Source organism: Vitis vinifera, chromosome 13 (genome assembly GCF_030704535.1).
Source record: "Vitis vinifera cultivar Pinot Noir 40024 chromosome 13, ASM3070453v1".
Lineage (NCBI taxonomy): Eukaryota > Viridiplantae > Streptophyta > Magnoliopsida > Vitales > Vitaceae > Vitis > Vitis vinifera.
The window spans coordinates 26,226,549-26,239,909 of record NC_081817.1 but is presented as its reverse complement, the minus strand read 5'-3'; the positions used below and the strand labels follow the sequence as shown (position 1 = coordinate 26,239,909).

General features: G+C 33.8%; 1 protein-coding gene across 1 annotated transcript; it reads right to left on the bottom strand.

Annotated features, from left to right (window-relative positions):
- Nucleotides 1-11,133: 11,133 nt before the first annotated feature.
- Nucleotides 11,134-11,772, bottom strand: LOC104877924 (uncharacterized). Its single transcript, XM_010647433.1, has one exon. It carries the CDS (start codon nucleotides 11,770-11,772, stop codon nucleotides 11,134-11,136), a length of 639 nt encoding a protein of 212 aa, XP_010645735.1.
- Nucleotides 11,773-13,361: the final 1,589 nt, after the last annotated feature.

Here is a 13,361-nt window from a genome sequence, read left to right as displayed (position 1 = left end):
ATCGGGTACCTTCCAGCTCAATTGACTTCCCAACACCTCTCCAAGCTCTTACTAATATCGTAGTTGTCCCAACCGTCACAAATCCACCTCCTCATGTTTTTGGTTGCATGGCATTTGTGCATCTACACAAACACCAACGCACCAAGTTAACTTCCCGTGCATTGCATTGTGTGTTTGTTGGATATGCATTACACAAAAAGGGATATCGATGTTACCATCCTCCAACTCGACGAATGTTTATTACAATGGATGTGGTGTTTCATGAAGATTCAATGTATTTTTTATTTGAGTCTGAACTTCAGGGGGAGTACCATAAGGAAATTCGGACTCTCGATTATGATTATCATATCTCTAAGGAGAATGAATCTGGACAATCTGAACTAGTGAACCAGGAAGCAGGTGAATTTGATATGAGTAGTACAACTCTAGAACCAAGTAGTAATGACCACCCAAAAGCTAAAGAAGTGATAGAAGAGGGCAAAGACAGTACATTTGAACCATCTGAACATTTTTGGGTCCGAAGATGCCTTCATTGAAATACCAAACCAATCGTCGTCTGCTGAGAGTGTTCTTAATTTGGAACCTGATCCATTCATGAAACGGTTACCACACCGTCATAATAGAGGTATTCCTAAACTCACATATGAACTTTGATAAAACAAAGGCTATGAATAATTAAGGAAAATACCAAAAGGGGGGGTGAATTGGGTTTTTCAAAATATTTTTCCACACAATAATATATGCACAAAATAAATAAAGGAAAGAGATAAAGTTAGAGAATTCAAACTCGGGTTTATAGTGGTTCGGCACTCCCTTGCCTACATCCACTCTCCTCAATCTCCTAACCGAGTGAGGGTTCCACTAACTTGAAGCTTCAATTAAGCTTTCAATCTTCTTACACTTGGATTCCGGCTCCAATGGGTTCTTACACAATCTCTTCAAGATTTGAACCACTTGAAGGCTTTCACACTCAGTTTACACAAAGATGAAACTCTCAACCTAGCTTAAGGATGACTCAAGTACAAGAGAAAACTAGGATGATTTACAAGAGTGCACTAAGAATATGCAAGTGATGGTTTAATGCACTAAGAAAGAAATGAGAGTTTTTTTTTATCAAGAACAGGTAGGTAGGCTTTGAATGCAATTGTTCTCTTATTCATAAATGAAGTGGAGCTCTCAATTTATAGGTTTCTAAGCTCGGGATTCAAAAACAGCAAAAAGCAACCTCGTCCGGTCGAGTTAGGGGTCGACTGGTTCACTAGCCGTTGGAGCATTTAATGCATGACAGGTTACCGTTGCCTCAACCGGACCTCGACGGGACCTCGACCGATAAAGGAATCACCTCGACCGGGAAGAGAAGGCTACTGGGAGAGAGAGAAGGTTTTTAACCTTCCTCGATCGGTACTCGACCGAACGACCTCAGCCGATCGACCGGTTCCTCACCCGATTGACCGGTTGGCCTTAGCCTCGACCGGTTGAGCCTTTTTAGCCTCGAAAAACCTATTTTTTGATTCCTTTCTTTTCTAACACTTAGGCAAGGTCTTTAGGTGAATTAATATGCCACTTTTGAATCAATTTGCCTAAGGTATGTTTGATAAAACTCGGGTTTTAAAGAAAATCAAGTTTTAAATAATAAACCGAGTTTTCTAAGATGCATGAAAATGTATGAACATCCTAAGTGCACTCATGCTATCATCTTACATTCATTTCCTATGATCTCAAGTCTTCCAAGCGCCTCGATCTTGTATCCATTTGGTCATTTGATGAATTTTCAAGTTTATACCTGATATTCTTAAACATTAAACCAATTAGTTACTTAACCATGGTTTGTTATCATCAAAACCCGATTAGGAGAACCCTTGGGCTAACAAACTTGAATTGTCTACCAAAGTAAAATATCTCATGAGCAACTATGTGTCTAACAATCGTTTGTCTGAATCAAATAAGTCATTTGTAAATCAATTATCTACTGTAGCTATTCCTAACAGTGTGCAGGAAGCCTTAGCTGATCCAAGGTGGAAAGCAGCCATGAATAAAGATATGAAATCATTGTAGAAGAATGAAACATGGGAACTCGTAGAATGTCCACCAGGAAAGAAGCCAGTTGGGTGTCGTTGGATTTATACTGTGAAGTACAAGACAGATGGTAGTATTGAACGATTTAAAGCAAGACTGGTAGCAAAAGGGTACACTCAAATTTATGGAATTGACTACATAGAGACATTTGCACTTGTAGCTAAGATCAACACAGTTCGAGCATTACTGTCTTTAGTTGCAAACCTAGATTGGCCATTACAACAGTTCGATGTGAAAAATGCCTTTTTGCATGGCGAGTTATCTGAAGAAGTATATATGGATCTTCCACCAGGATGCATGGTGTTAGAAAAGCAATGTCAGAAGGTGTGCAAATTGAAGAAGTCATTGTATGGGTTGAAGCAATCCCCGAGAGCATGGTTTGGAAGGTTCACAAAGTCAATGAGAGCTTTTGGCTATTGCCAAAGTAACTCATATCACACTTTGTTCTTGAAAAAATAACATGGTAAGATTACGACACTCATCGTATATGTGAATGACATGGTAGTTATAGGAAATGATCCTGAAGAAAGAAAAGCTTTGCAGAATTATATATCTAGAGAATTCGAAATGAAATATCTAGGTCCTCTGAAATACTTTCTTGGGATTGAAGTTTCTCGATCAAGTAAAGGAATTTTTCTATCTCAAAGAATGTATGCCTTAGATCTTTTATAGGAGACTGGAATGTTGGGATGTCAACATGTTAATACACCAATAAAAGAAGGTCTGAAATTGTGTGTTGAGCCTAATCAAGTATCAACCGATAAGGGAAGATATCAGAGACTTGTGGGGAGATTAATGTACTTAGCTCATATAAGACCAGATCTTGCTTATGCATTGAGTGTAGCGATTCAATACATGCATAATCTTGGAGAGCATTATATGAATGCAATCATGTGTATTTTGAGGTATTTGAAGAATGCTCCTAGGAAGGGAATTTGTTCGCTAAAAATGTTGATCATTAGAGTATAGAAGTATATACTGATGCTGATTGGGCCAGTGCAGTGGATGATAGGCGATCTACATCTGGTTACTTTACCTTTGTAAGTGGTAATCCTGTGACATGGAAAAGTAAGAAGCAGAATGTCATCGCTCGTTCAAGTGCAAAAGCGAAATTTAGAGGTATGGCTCTAGGACTTTGTGAGGCATTATGGCTAAGACTCCTCTTACAGGATTTAGGTTACCTATCTAGGCAACCAATCTGATTGTTTTGTGATAATAAAGTCGCATGTGACATTGCTCATAATCCAATACAACATGATCGTATAAAGCATGTCGAGGTGGATAGATTCTTCATTAAGGAAAAGTTGGATGATAAGATTGTGGAATTGTCTAAAATTCGATCAGAAGATCAATTGGTCGATATCCTCACCAAAGCTGTCTCAAGTCAAGTGTTCTCAAAATTTTTAGACAAGTTGGGCATATGTGACAGCTATGCACCAACTTGAGGGGTAGTGTTGAGATATTAGGAATGTTTTCCTTATATCATTATTTCCTTATATCATTCAGTATTGAGATATTAGGAATGTTGAGATATTAGGATATTAGTTGTTCTTTCTTTATATCATTTTTTCTTTGTATCATTCTTTCCCATTCTTAGAATGGTGATTACCCTCTATATATACTATGTACATGAAGGAATGAAAAAATAAATGAAAAAACTACCATTTATCAATTTGAATAGTATCTTCTACAATTACTTAGTGTTTTAATTTTTTTAATTTTCTTGAAAATAATTTTCATTATTTCTAAGCTCGATTAGTATCAATAAACACTATTATTTGTATTTTTAAGTGGAAAAAAATCGAAAAAATCGAAAAAATCGAAAAATTGTTAAATTTCAGGATACGGAGAATGTGAGGTAAGGTATGAAGAATGTGAGGATTTCTCATAATCTTCATACATTTTCTCACATTTTTCATATCCTCTCTAATTTTTTAGTGTTTTAATTTTCTAATTTTTTTAGGATAATTTACATTATTTCCAATTTTAAATTCTTTTTTTTTTTTAACAATTCTATCAATAATAACTCAAAATAATATTATTAAACTATGTTATTGTTATTTCAAGTTAAAAAGTAAATCTAAAATTTTAAAAATATAAATAATTTAGGGTACGAAAAATATGAGAACAATACAAAAAATGTGATAAAATACATGTTTGGTACTTTCATCACATATTTCATATTGATTTTTAGTTTTAAATTTTTGAAATTACAAATTTATTTTCAAAAATACTATCATTAGTAACTCAAAAGAGTATTAGTAATTTATTTTATTATAATTTAACTTTAAAAACCTTAAATTCAAAAAATGTAAAATTTGGAGAGTACGAAAAAAAATTAGGATGATCTAATTACCTAAACTTTACATATGATTATCAAAATATTGAATTTTAATGAAAATACTCATTTCATATTAAAATATTACCATATTTATTTTTATGTTGAATTTAAATGTTTAATAATTTTTAAAAAATAAAATAATGTAATTATGATATATGATGATTTTTTTTTGTTAATAAATATGTTTTCAAATTTTATATCATTATTATTTTTAATTTTTTCCAATTCTATTTTTATCTCATATTTATTTATTTCAAATTTAAAATGGATGGTCAAGAGGTAATCTTGGACATCCAATGGTTTTCGGTAGGTACCGAAGAGGTACCCTAGAATTTTCCTAAAAAGCAAGACCCAACATGAAAAGTAGGTATTACCTCAATGACTTGAAACTGTATGGAAAATCCTAAATTTTATAAATTAATTTTACCTTCTTTCACAGTAAATATTTTAAAATTCAAATTTTATAAATTAATTTTATTTTCATTCATTTAAAAATATTTTAAAATATATATATTTTTCATAAATCAATTCATTTTTTGAAATCACCTCTTATTTATTTTATTCAATAACATTAAATAAAATTATCAAATAATAAGAAATTTTTAAAATTCAAAATTAAATTAAAACAAAAAAAATTAAAATATAAAATTAAAATATAAAATTAAAATATTGACTTTCACTTCACATAAAATAAAAAATATAGATATTAAGAAAGATATATAAATATATTGAGAGTCAATATTTTTTTAAAATTTTAAAATTTTTAATTATTTTAGTCTTAATTGTATTTAAAATTTTTTAAATATTTTATTTTATTATTGTTGTTTGATAATCCAATGTTTGTTTTTAGAGAGAGAGAAAAATTATAATCAAGTATCACGATTAAAAAAGAAAACCATAACTAAGATGATTATTTTTTTGTTGAATAGAAAAAATAACAACTAAAAGTAATCTGTTGACATCGTCCAATATAATTAAAGTGAACTTATTGATACGTCTTCACTTATTAATTGATGTTAATTAATATAATAAGCAAAAAAAAATCATTTTATAAAATAATTATTTAATTATATATATATTAAAATATTTTTAAAAGAAAAAAAGTAAAATTAATTTATAAATTAAAAAAAATTATATTTTTTTAAACCGTGAATCATAACTCACTTTTTTCCGCATCAACCAGTGTGATTGGGTTGTTTAAACAATTTTTCACAGTTGAAAGATGGGAAAACAAAAGTTGTAAAGAAATTTCTCTATTTAGATAATTCGTTTGCTCTTCTTTCTCTGGTTCTAAGTTTCAACGAAGGCAACTAATTAGGAAAATTACTTGAAGTTTCATGGCAGGTACCACCGTACCAGACAGCTCTTCTTGCTTGATTATGGAGTACGGACTGCCATTGCCATAAACTGGTGCAGAAAAATGGTTAGTACATTGCATTCAAGTTTCAGACATTGTGGAGCCCACAAAGCGCGTGAATGACTTGGCTAATTTAAAAGCAAGGGCTGGCTCGTGTGCTGTTCTTACTGATCGGGCATTTTACTACATAGCATAGTCCAAATTTAGCATTAATAATAATCATAAATTCAAATATTATCCAATTATTAAACAAGTATCGGTTTTGTAGCTTAGCATTTTCCAACTTAAATTAATCAAAACATTACTTGTTACATGTTATAAAGATTTTGTTTTATTTCAATTCGGTATTAAAAAAACTTTTCTAAATGGATATATTAATGAATATGTGTAATGACTTTCCAAATCATGTCTTTGAATTAAAAAAAAAAAAAAAGTTTATGGTTTAAAGCAAGTTTCAAAAGCTTTCTACAGAAAATTTAAAATATATATGAGAAGGGAAAAATAAAAGAAAAAAAAAATTAAAGTTAATAAATTATTTTTATATATCATTTTAAATTCATTTAACTTATTTTAATTTTTTTATATAAAGATTGAATAATTTAAAAATATATAAGTTGTAGCTCGATCCTGACATCTCTTCAAATGTCATTGCAATACCAATCTCAGTGCTATAGAGAGTAATAAAAAACACAAGATATATTTGAAAACTGTTTTCAAAAATGAATTTTTATATTTAAGAATAAGAAAATATGAAAACTGTTTGATAAACAAAAAAAAAGCCGGTTTAGGTGTTTTTTGAAAACATATATTAAATGTTTTTAGTTATTTTTATTTGTTTTTTTCTTTTTATGATTGCTTTAAGAAATATATATCATAAAGTTATTTTTGGAAAATATTTAAAAACATAAAAACAATTAAAATTAATTTTTCAAAACTATTTTTCAAAACTTTGAATGCACGTATTCTGCTTCTTTTAAAAAATATACACTTTACTTTTGTTGATTTTGTTCAATAAAAGAAAAGCAAGCCTAAATCCAAATCAAATTAACCAAGCTCAAATAAACTAAATGAAAGCCCTAAGCCCAAGTCAAATAGCGTATATAGAAGGTCCAAATCAAACAACCAAGCCCATACCATAAACAAATTCAAACATTTATAAAGGCCAAGCCCAAAGTAATACACAAATGCCCACAATCAAACTAAAACCCCAGAACAATAGACCAAGCCTAAATCACAAACAAGCACAAACACAAAGTCCAAGTCAACAAATCAATAGGCCAAAATGAAATAATCAGACTAGGGGCTCAAATAGGAATTAACCAAGGTCAAAACTACATATTAAAAGCGAAGCCTATTACAAGAGAAAATGGAGAGAAAAATTGACAGATTCTCCTTTCATTGATAGAAAAAAATCAGTTGTACAGAGAACCACTAAACAGAGAAGCCAAAATGCCTTTTTATAATAGAAGTCATGCATAAGGAGTTGTAGAGCTCTGCAGAGAAAAAAACAACCTAACCAACTATTGGTTATAACAGAAAAAATAAAATAAAAATAAAAAACCAAAACTAATATGCTAAAATTCCCTCTCAAGATGGAGATTATAGATCATGAATTCCCATCTTGCCCAAGAGACCATGAAATTGACTGGAATGGAGAGCCTTAGTAAGAATGTCAGCAAGTTGGTTTTAGGAGGTAACATGTAGAGTCTTGAGAATCCCAGCTTGAATCTTCTCTCGAATGATATTACAATTAATCTCAATATGTTTGGTGCGCTCATGGTAGACTAGGTTTGCTGTAATGTGGAGAGCAGCTTGGTTGTCACAGTAAAGAACAACTGGCCCATGATGGGCTATCTTCAAGTCGTGAAGAAGAGATAAGAGCCACAGAATCTCAAAAGTAGTGTTGGCCATGGATCGGTACTCGGCTTCAGCAGATGAGCGAGAGACAATCGGTTGTTTCTTGGACTTCCAAGATATGAGGGAGGTCCCAAGAAACACACAAAAACCAAAAATAAAACGACGAGTGTCAGGACAAGAGGCCCAATCAGAATCTGCGAAGGCTTTGAGTTGCACTTTGGAATTTGATGAAAAGAAAAGTCCTTGGCCTGGGGTTCGCTTGATGTATTGTAAAATGCGAAAAACAACCTGAAGATGTGGCTTGCGAGGGGTTGCTAAGAATTGGTTAAGACGATTTACAGAATAGCTCAGGTCAGGACGAGTAATAGTAAGATATAACAGCTTACCAATGAGTCGCCTATAGCTGGTAGGATCTTCAATCAAGTCACCATCATCTTGAGATAGTTTCAAATTAAGATCCATAGGAATGGTGGCAGGTTTGCAACCCAAATGTCCAGTGTCTAAGAGCAATTCCAACGCATACTTGCGTTGACAAATAGGGATACCAGCAGAAGATCAAGCCACTTCCAAGCCTAGAAAATATCTGAGTGGCCCCAAGTCCTTCATCTTAAACTTGCAGTTGAGGGCATGCTTTAAAGTATCCACATCAAGTTGATCATTACTAGCAATAATGATGTCATCAACGTAGATCAAAAGAGCTAAGAAAGAAGTATCTTGATGTTTTGTGAACAAGGTATGATCACTGATTGATTGAACAAAACCTTCTGATAAGAGAGCATTGGAAAACTTGTGGAACCATTGACGGGAGGCCTGTTTCAAGCCATAGATAGACTTATGCAGCCTGCACACAACATTAGGAGGCAAATGTTCTCCCTCACGGCAAGTGTATCCAGGGGGAAGATTCATGTAAACTTCCTCCATAAGGTCACCATGAAGGAATGCATTAGTGACATCAAGTTGAGTGAGAGACCAACCATGAATTGCAACTAAAGAAAGCAACATTTTAACAGTAACTAGCTTGGCAACAGGAGAGAAGGTATCAAGATAATCAATACCTTCTTGTTGTGTAAATCCCTTAGCCACAAGGCGTGCTTTGTACCTATCCACAGTGCCATCAACTCAAAACTTGACTTTGTACACCCATTTACAACCAACCACTTGTTTGCCAATGGGAAGAGAGCAAATGGACCAAGTGTCATTGCTTTCCAATGCCTACAATTCAATATTCATAGCATCACGCCACACTTGAGACTCCATGGCCTGAGAGAATGATGTTGGTTCGGTTTGAGAAATAATGGCGAGAACAAATTCACGATATGGCCTGGAAAGCTTGTGGTAACTCAAGCAAGAGGAAATAGGATAGAGAAGGCTAAGAAGAAACGTGTTCAGTGAGGTAACAGTGATAATCAGACAAGTAAGCTGGTTTTGTGGTGACACGACGTGGACGTAAGGTTGTTTGAATTGGGGCTGGTGAGGAAATGCACTCTGAACTATGGGAAGAAGACATGTTAGGCTGATTGCAAGAAGGCTCGGAGATGGACTGAATTGGCTTAGGAAAGACACGATCATTAAACAAATCAACAACATCGTTGCTCACAGCAGAATGAGCAAATGGAAAGAGTGATTCATGAATAATGACATTCCGAGAAATGTAGATCTTATTGCTTTCTAAGTCAAGTAACTTGTAACCCTTATAACCAAAAGGATAGCCAAGAAAAACAGAAGCTCGAGCACGAGGGGCAAACTTTGTACATTGGTTAGAAAGCGTGGAAGCATAACATAGACACCCAAAAATGCGAAGATGGCTGTAGGTGGGTTTGTTCTTATTCAACAGCTCAAATGGGGTTTTATTGGATAGTAATGGAGAGGGTGTACGATTGATTAAATAAAAAGCTGTCAAAACACAATCACCCCAATAACAGAGAGGAACACAAGATTGAAACAATAAGGCTCGTGCCACATTAAGTATGTGTCGACGTTTACGCTCCACAACTGAGTTTTGTTTAGGTGTAGCAACACAAGAATGATAAGGAATAACACCCTTGGTACGAAAAAATTCATGGAAAGCTAATTCTGGAGCATTATCGGAACGGACAGATTTAATTGCAGTGTTATATTGAGTAGAAATCAAATTGAAAAATTCAGGAAAGACAGTGAGAACATCAGCTTTAGCACAAAGAAGATATACCCAAGTAGCACGTGTGTAGTCATCAACAATAGTGAGGAAATATTTGTGTCTAGCTGGTGTACTAACATTAAATGGTCCCCAAATGTCAATGTGAACTAGATCAAAAGGATTAGTTGACATATTATTATGTGAAACAAAAGGTAAACGTTTTTTCTTGGCCATATGACAAATTTTACAGTGAGAAGACAAATGGGATAAAGAATTGGGAATGTGTAATTCATTGTGAAGAATTTGAATTTTTACATGAGATGAATGTCCAAGGGGAAAATGCCAAATATCACTTTTCGACATTACATAATTTGTAAAAACAGAATTACAAAATTCATTCCTTGGTTCTAGAAAATAGAGGTCCTTTCGTCTTTTACCTTTCCCAATCGTCAAGCCCCGAGTGAGGTCCTGAATGACACATGAATTTGAAAGGAAATTAACACTACAATTATGGCTCAGAGTAAGAGCACTAATGCTAAGAAGATTGAAAGTGAACATGGGGACAAACAAGACATTATCCAAGTTCAAAGTATCAGACAACCTCACAGAACCTACACGATTGATTGCAACAACATGACCATTAGGAAGAGTGACTGTGGTATTATGAACCAGTCTGGAATGAGAAAATAGAGAAATATTGCAACAGACATGATGGGTGGCCCCTGTGTCAATCACCCAAGCATCGAAAGGAATAAAAGGATGAGGAAAAAACTGAGTAGAACAATTGTTACCATAGATTTGAGAAATTGAATGTCCTGATGTCGATGGAGACTCAAGTGGGTCAATAGCTTGCTGTTGAATGTGCGTGCTTAGGTAGGCAATGAGTTGTTGAACTTGATCCGATGAGAGAGAGACTGGTGGTGGGGAAGATCCCACTGTAGTAGTAGCAGCATAAGGGAAATAATGAATGCCCTTCAATGGTTCAGTAAAGGAACTCGATGAAGTAGAATGGGATTGAAAGGGGCTCGTCTGGGCCATTTGTGCTTGGGCTTTCCCTTTGGGCTTATAACCTGGTGGAAACCCATGCAATTTATAATACCTATCTACTGTATGCCCTATGAGCCCACAATGGGTGCAAATTGGGCGATCACGTCTGGGCTTGTTGTGAGATGATGCAATAGCTACGGAAGGAGCCGAAGAAGAGGCATTAAACGCCATGGAATCTGATGGAGCGGAGGACCTAGATCCAATAGACCGTTGGCGTTGTTCTTGAACAACAAGATTGAATACTTTCGCCACATGGAGGAGCGGATCAAACATCAGAATTTGGCCTCTTGTGCTAGCATAAGATTCGTTCAAACCCATTAAAAATTGCATCACATACTCCTACTGTTGATAATCCATCCAAGCTTTCATACCTCCACAGTGGCAGACGAGAACTGGTTGATAGTTTTTTAGTTCATCCCAGAGAATCTTCAATCGAGTATAATAGGTATTAACATCGAGCGAACCTTGTGAGAGATCATGTAGTTGTTGCTTGATTTGGAAAATTCGTGGAGCATTGCTCTGATGGAAGCGTTCGTGTAGATCTACCCACACAGCATGGGCACTCTCGAGATAGAGAAGACTATCAGCTATCTCTTTTGAGACAGCGTTGAGGAGCCAAGATGTGACCATGCTGTTGCATCGAGACCAGATTCCAATTGTAGGGTCGTCGATCATGGGCTGCAAAAGAGTGTCATCCACGAATCCGAGCTTATTCTTTGCGTTGAGAGCCATCAGCATGGCACGAATCCATGTATTATAGTTTGAACCAATGAGGAGATGCAAGACGAGCACCAAGCCTGGATGATCACCACTATGTAAGAAAAATGGGTTATTAGTGTTCTCCATGAGAGATTGATCTGATTGTGTTGCCGTGCTACCAGAGGTAGGGGATGTGAGGGGCTGAAATCTATTATCATTGTTATGTTGACCACTACGAGCCATTTCAGTGAGCGGCGGAGGTAATACGCTCGATACCATATTACAAGAGAAAATGGAGAGAAAAATTGACAGATTCTCCTTTCATTGATAGAAAAAAATGAGTTGTACAAAGAACCACTAAACAGAGAAGCCAAAATGCCTTTTTATAATAGAAATCACGCATAAGGAGCTGTAGAGCTCTGCAGAGAAAAAAACAACCTAACCAACTATTGGTTATAACAGAAAAATAAAATAAAAATAAAAAACCAAAACTAATATGCTAAAAAAGCCCAAAAGCTAATGTCAAATATTATTTCCAAATTAAGAAACAACAAATCCAATACCCAAAGCCTAATCAAATATCAATCCAAACCAAAGCCCAAAACAACAAATTAAATGATCAAAACTAGCCCAAATCACAAAAACCCAAAGCCGAAAATAATCATAGCCCATAGCCCATATCAAAAAATTGAAGCCTCGATCAAATGAATTGTTAAAGCCCAAATAAAATTATAAATGCTGAAAATCGAATGAAACAACTAAAACCCAAGATCAAATCCTAAAAGCCCAAGATCCAATTAAAAAAATCAAAGCCTTTAAAAATATGACATGATTTAACTAAGTGAAATTTCATAAACATATTTGTAATATTATGATTTCTAGTTCCACTATTCTGTCATTATTTGCATTAATATTTATTTGAACACTCGGGTTTACATTACTTGCATTGTATATGATTTTGGTGTATAAGAAGTTGTATGAAAGATTCAAGTCATAAGTTTCTTGTAAGTTATGAATTATTTACAACCAATTCATAAACTTGGACAATCAATCTGAAATTGTAGTATACTACCTCATAATTAGAAGAATGACTTATCTTGATCATCAAAATGAGTTTTTATTAGTGATTGCACTAGTATGTATGGTTGTAAATTGGACAAAACTTATGGTAAATCATGACATTAACTATTGGGTAATCATGATTCACTAAGTTATTATGTTATACAAGCTCTCAACTTTGAGAGAATTTTGTATTAATATTGAGGTTTTCAATGACTTTGACCTACGGATAAAACTTTAAGGTGATCAATCACATATTCCTTATAAATTAAGTCACCATTGATTAAGGCATGTGACAATATCTATTCTTATGATAGACATCATGATATTTTATTGGTTGAAATAATATGTTTTTTTAGATAATCTTAAGGACTTGTAATTATGAAATTTATAATGTCACAGTAATTCTTTTAGTAGAATTTGACATATATTCTTTATGAATTAGAGTATACTAGTTGATCATGTAATAAGAGGATATAAAACTCAAGAACAATAAAAGTAATCTTGAAAGGTTGATGATAGCTTATACCTCGTTAAATTATGAACACTGTTTCGAGTGAAACTAACATGCAATGAATAGTATGTCAAAGACTTGAGAAATTAATTAAATTGAGTTTAATGGATTTTATTATCTTGATGTAACATCATAAGTTATTTGATCACTTTTGTAGGGAAAGTTGAGTTACAATAGTTTAAGTTACAAAAATATGTTGCTCCATGCACCGCAGGAGTTGAATATAATTGCTAATAAAGTAATGAAGGAGACATTGTGGTTAAAGGTAGGGATGACAAAGTTTGATACAATTCAC

Excerpts from the sequence above, each read along its gene's own strand:
- LOC104877924 (XM_010647433.1), bottom strand. The coding sequence starts at position 11,772 with ATGGTATCGAGCGTATTACCTCCGCCGCTCACTGAAATGGCTCGTAGT.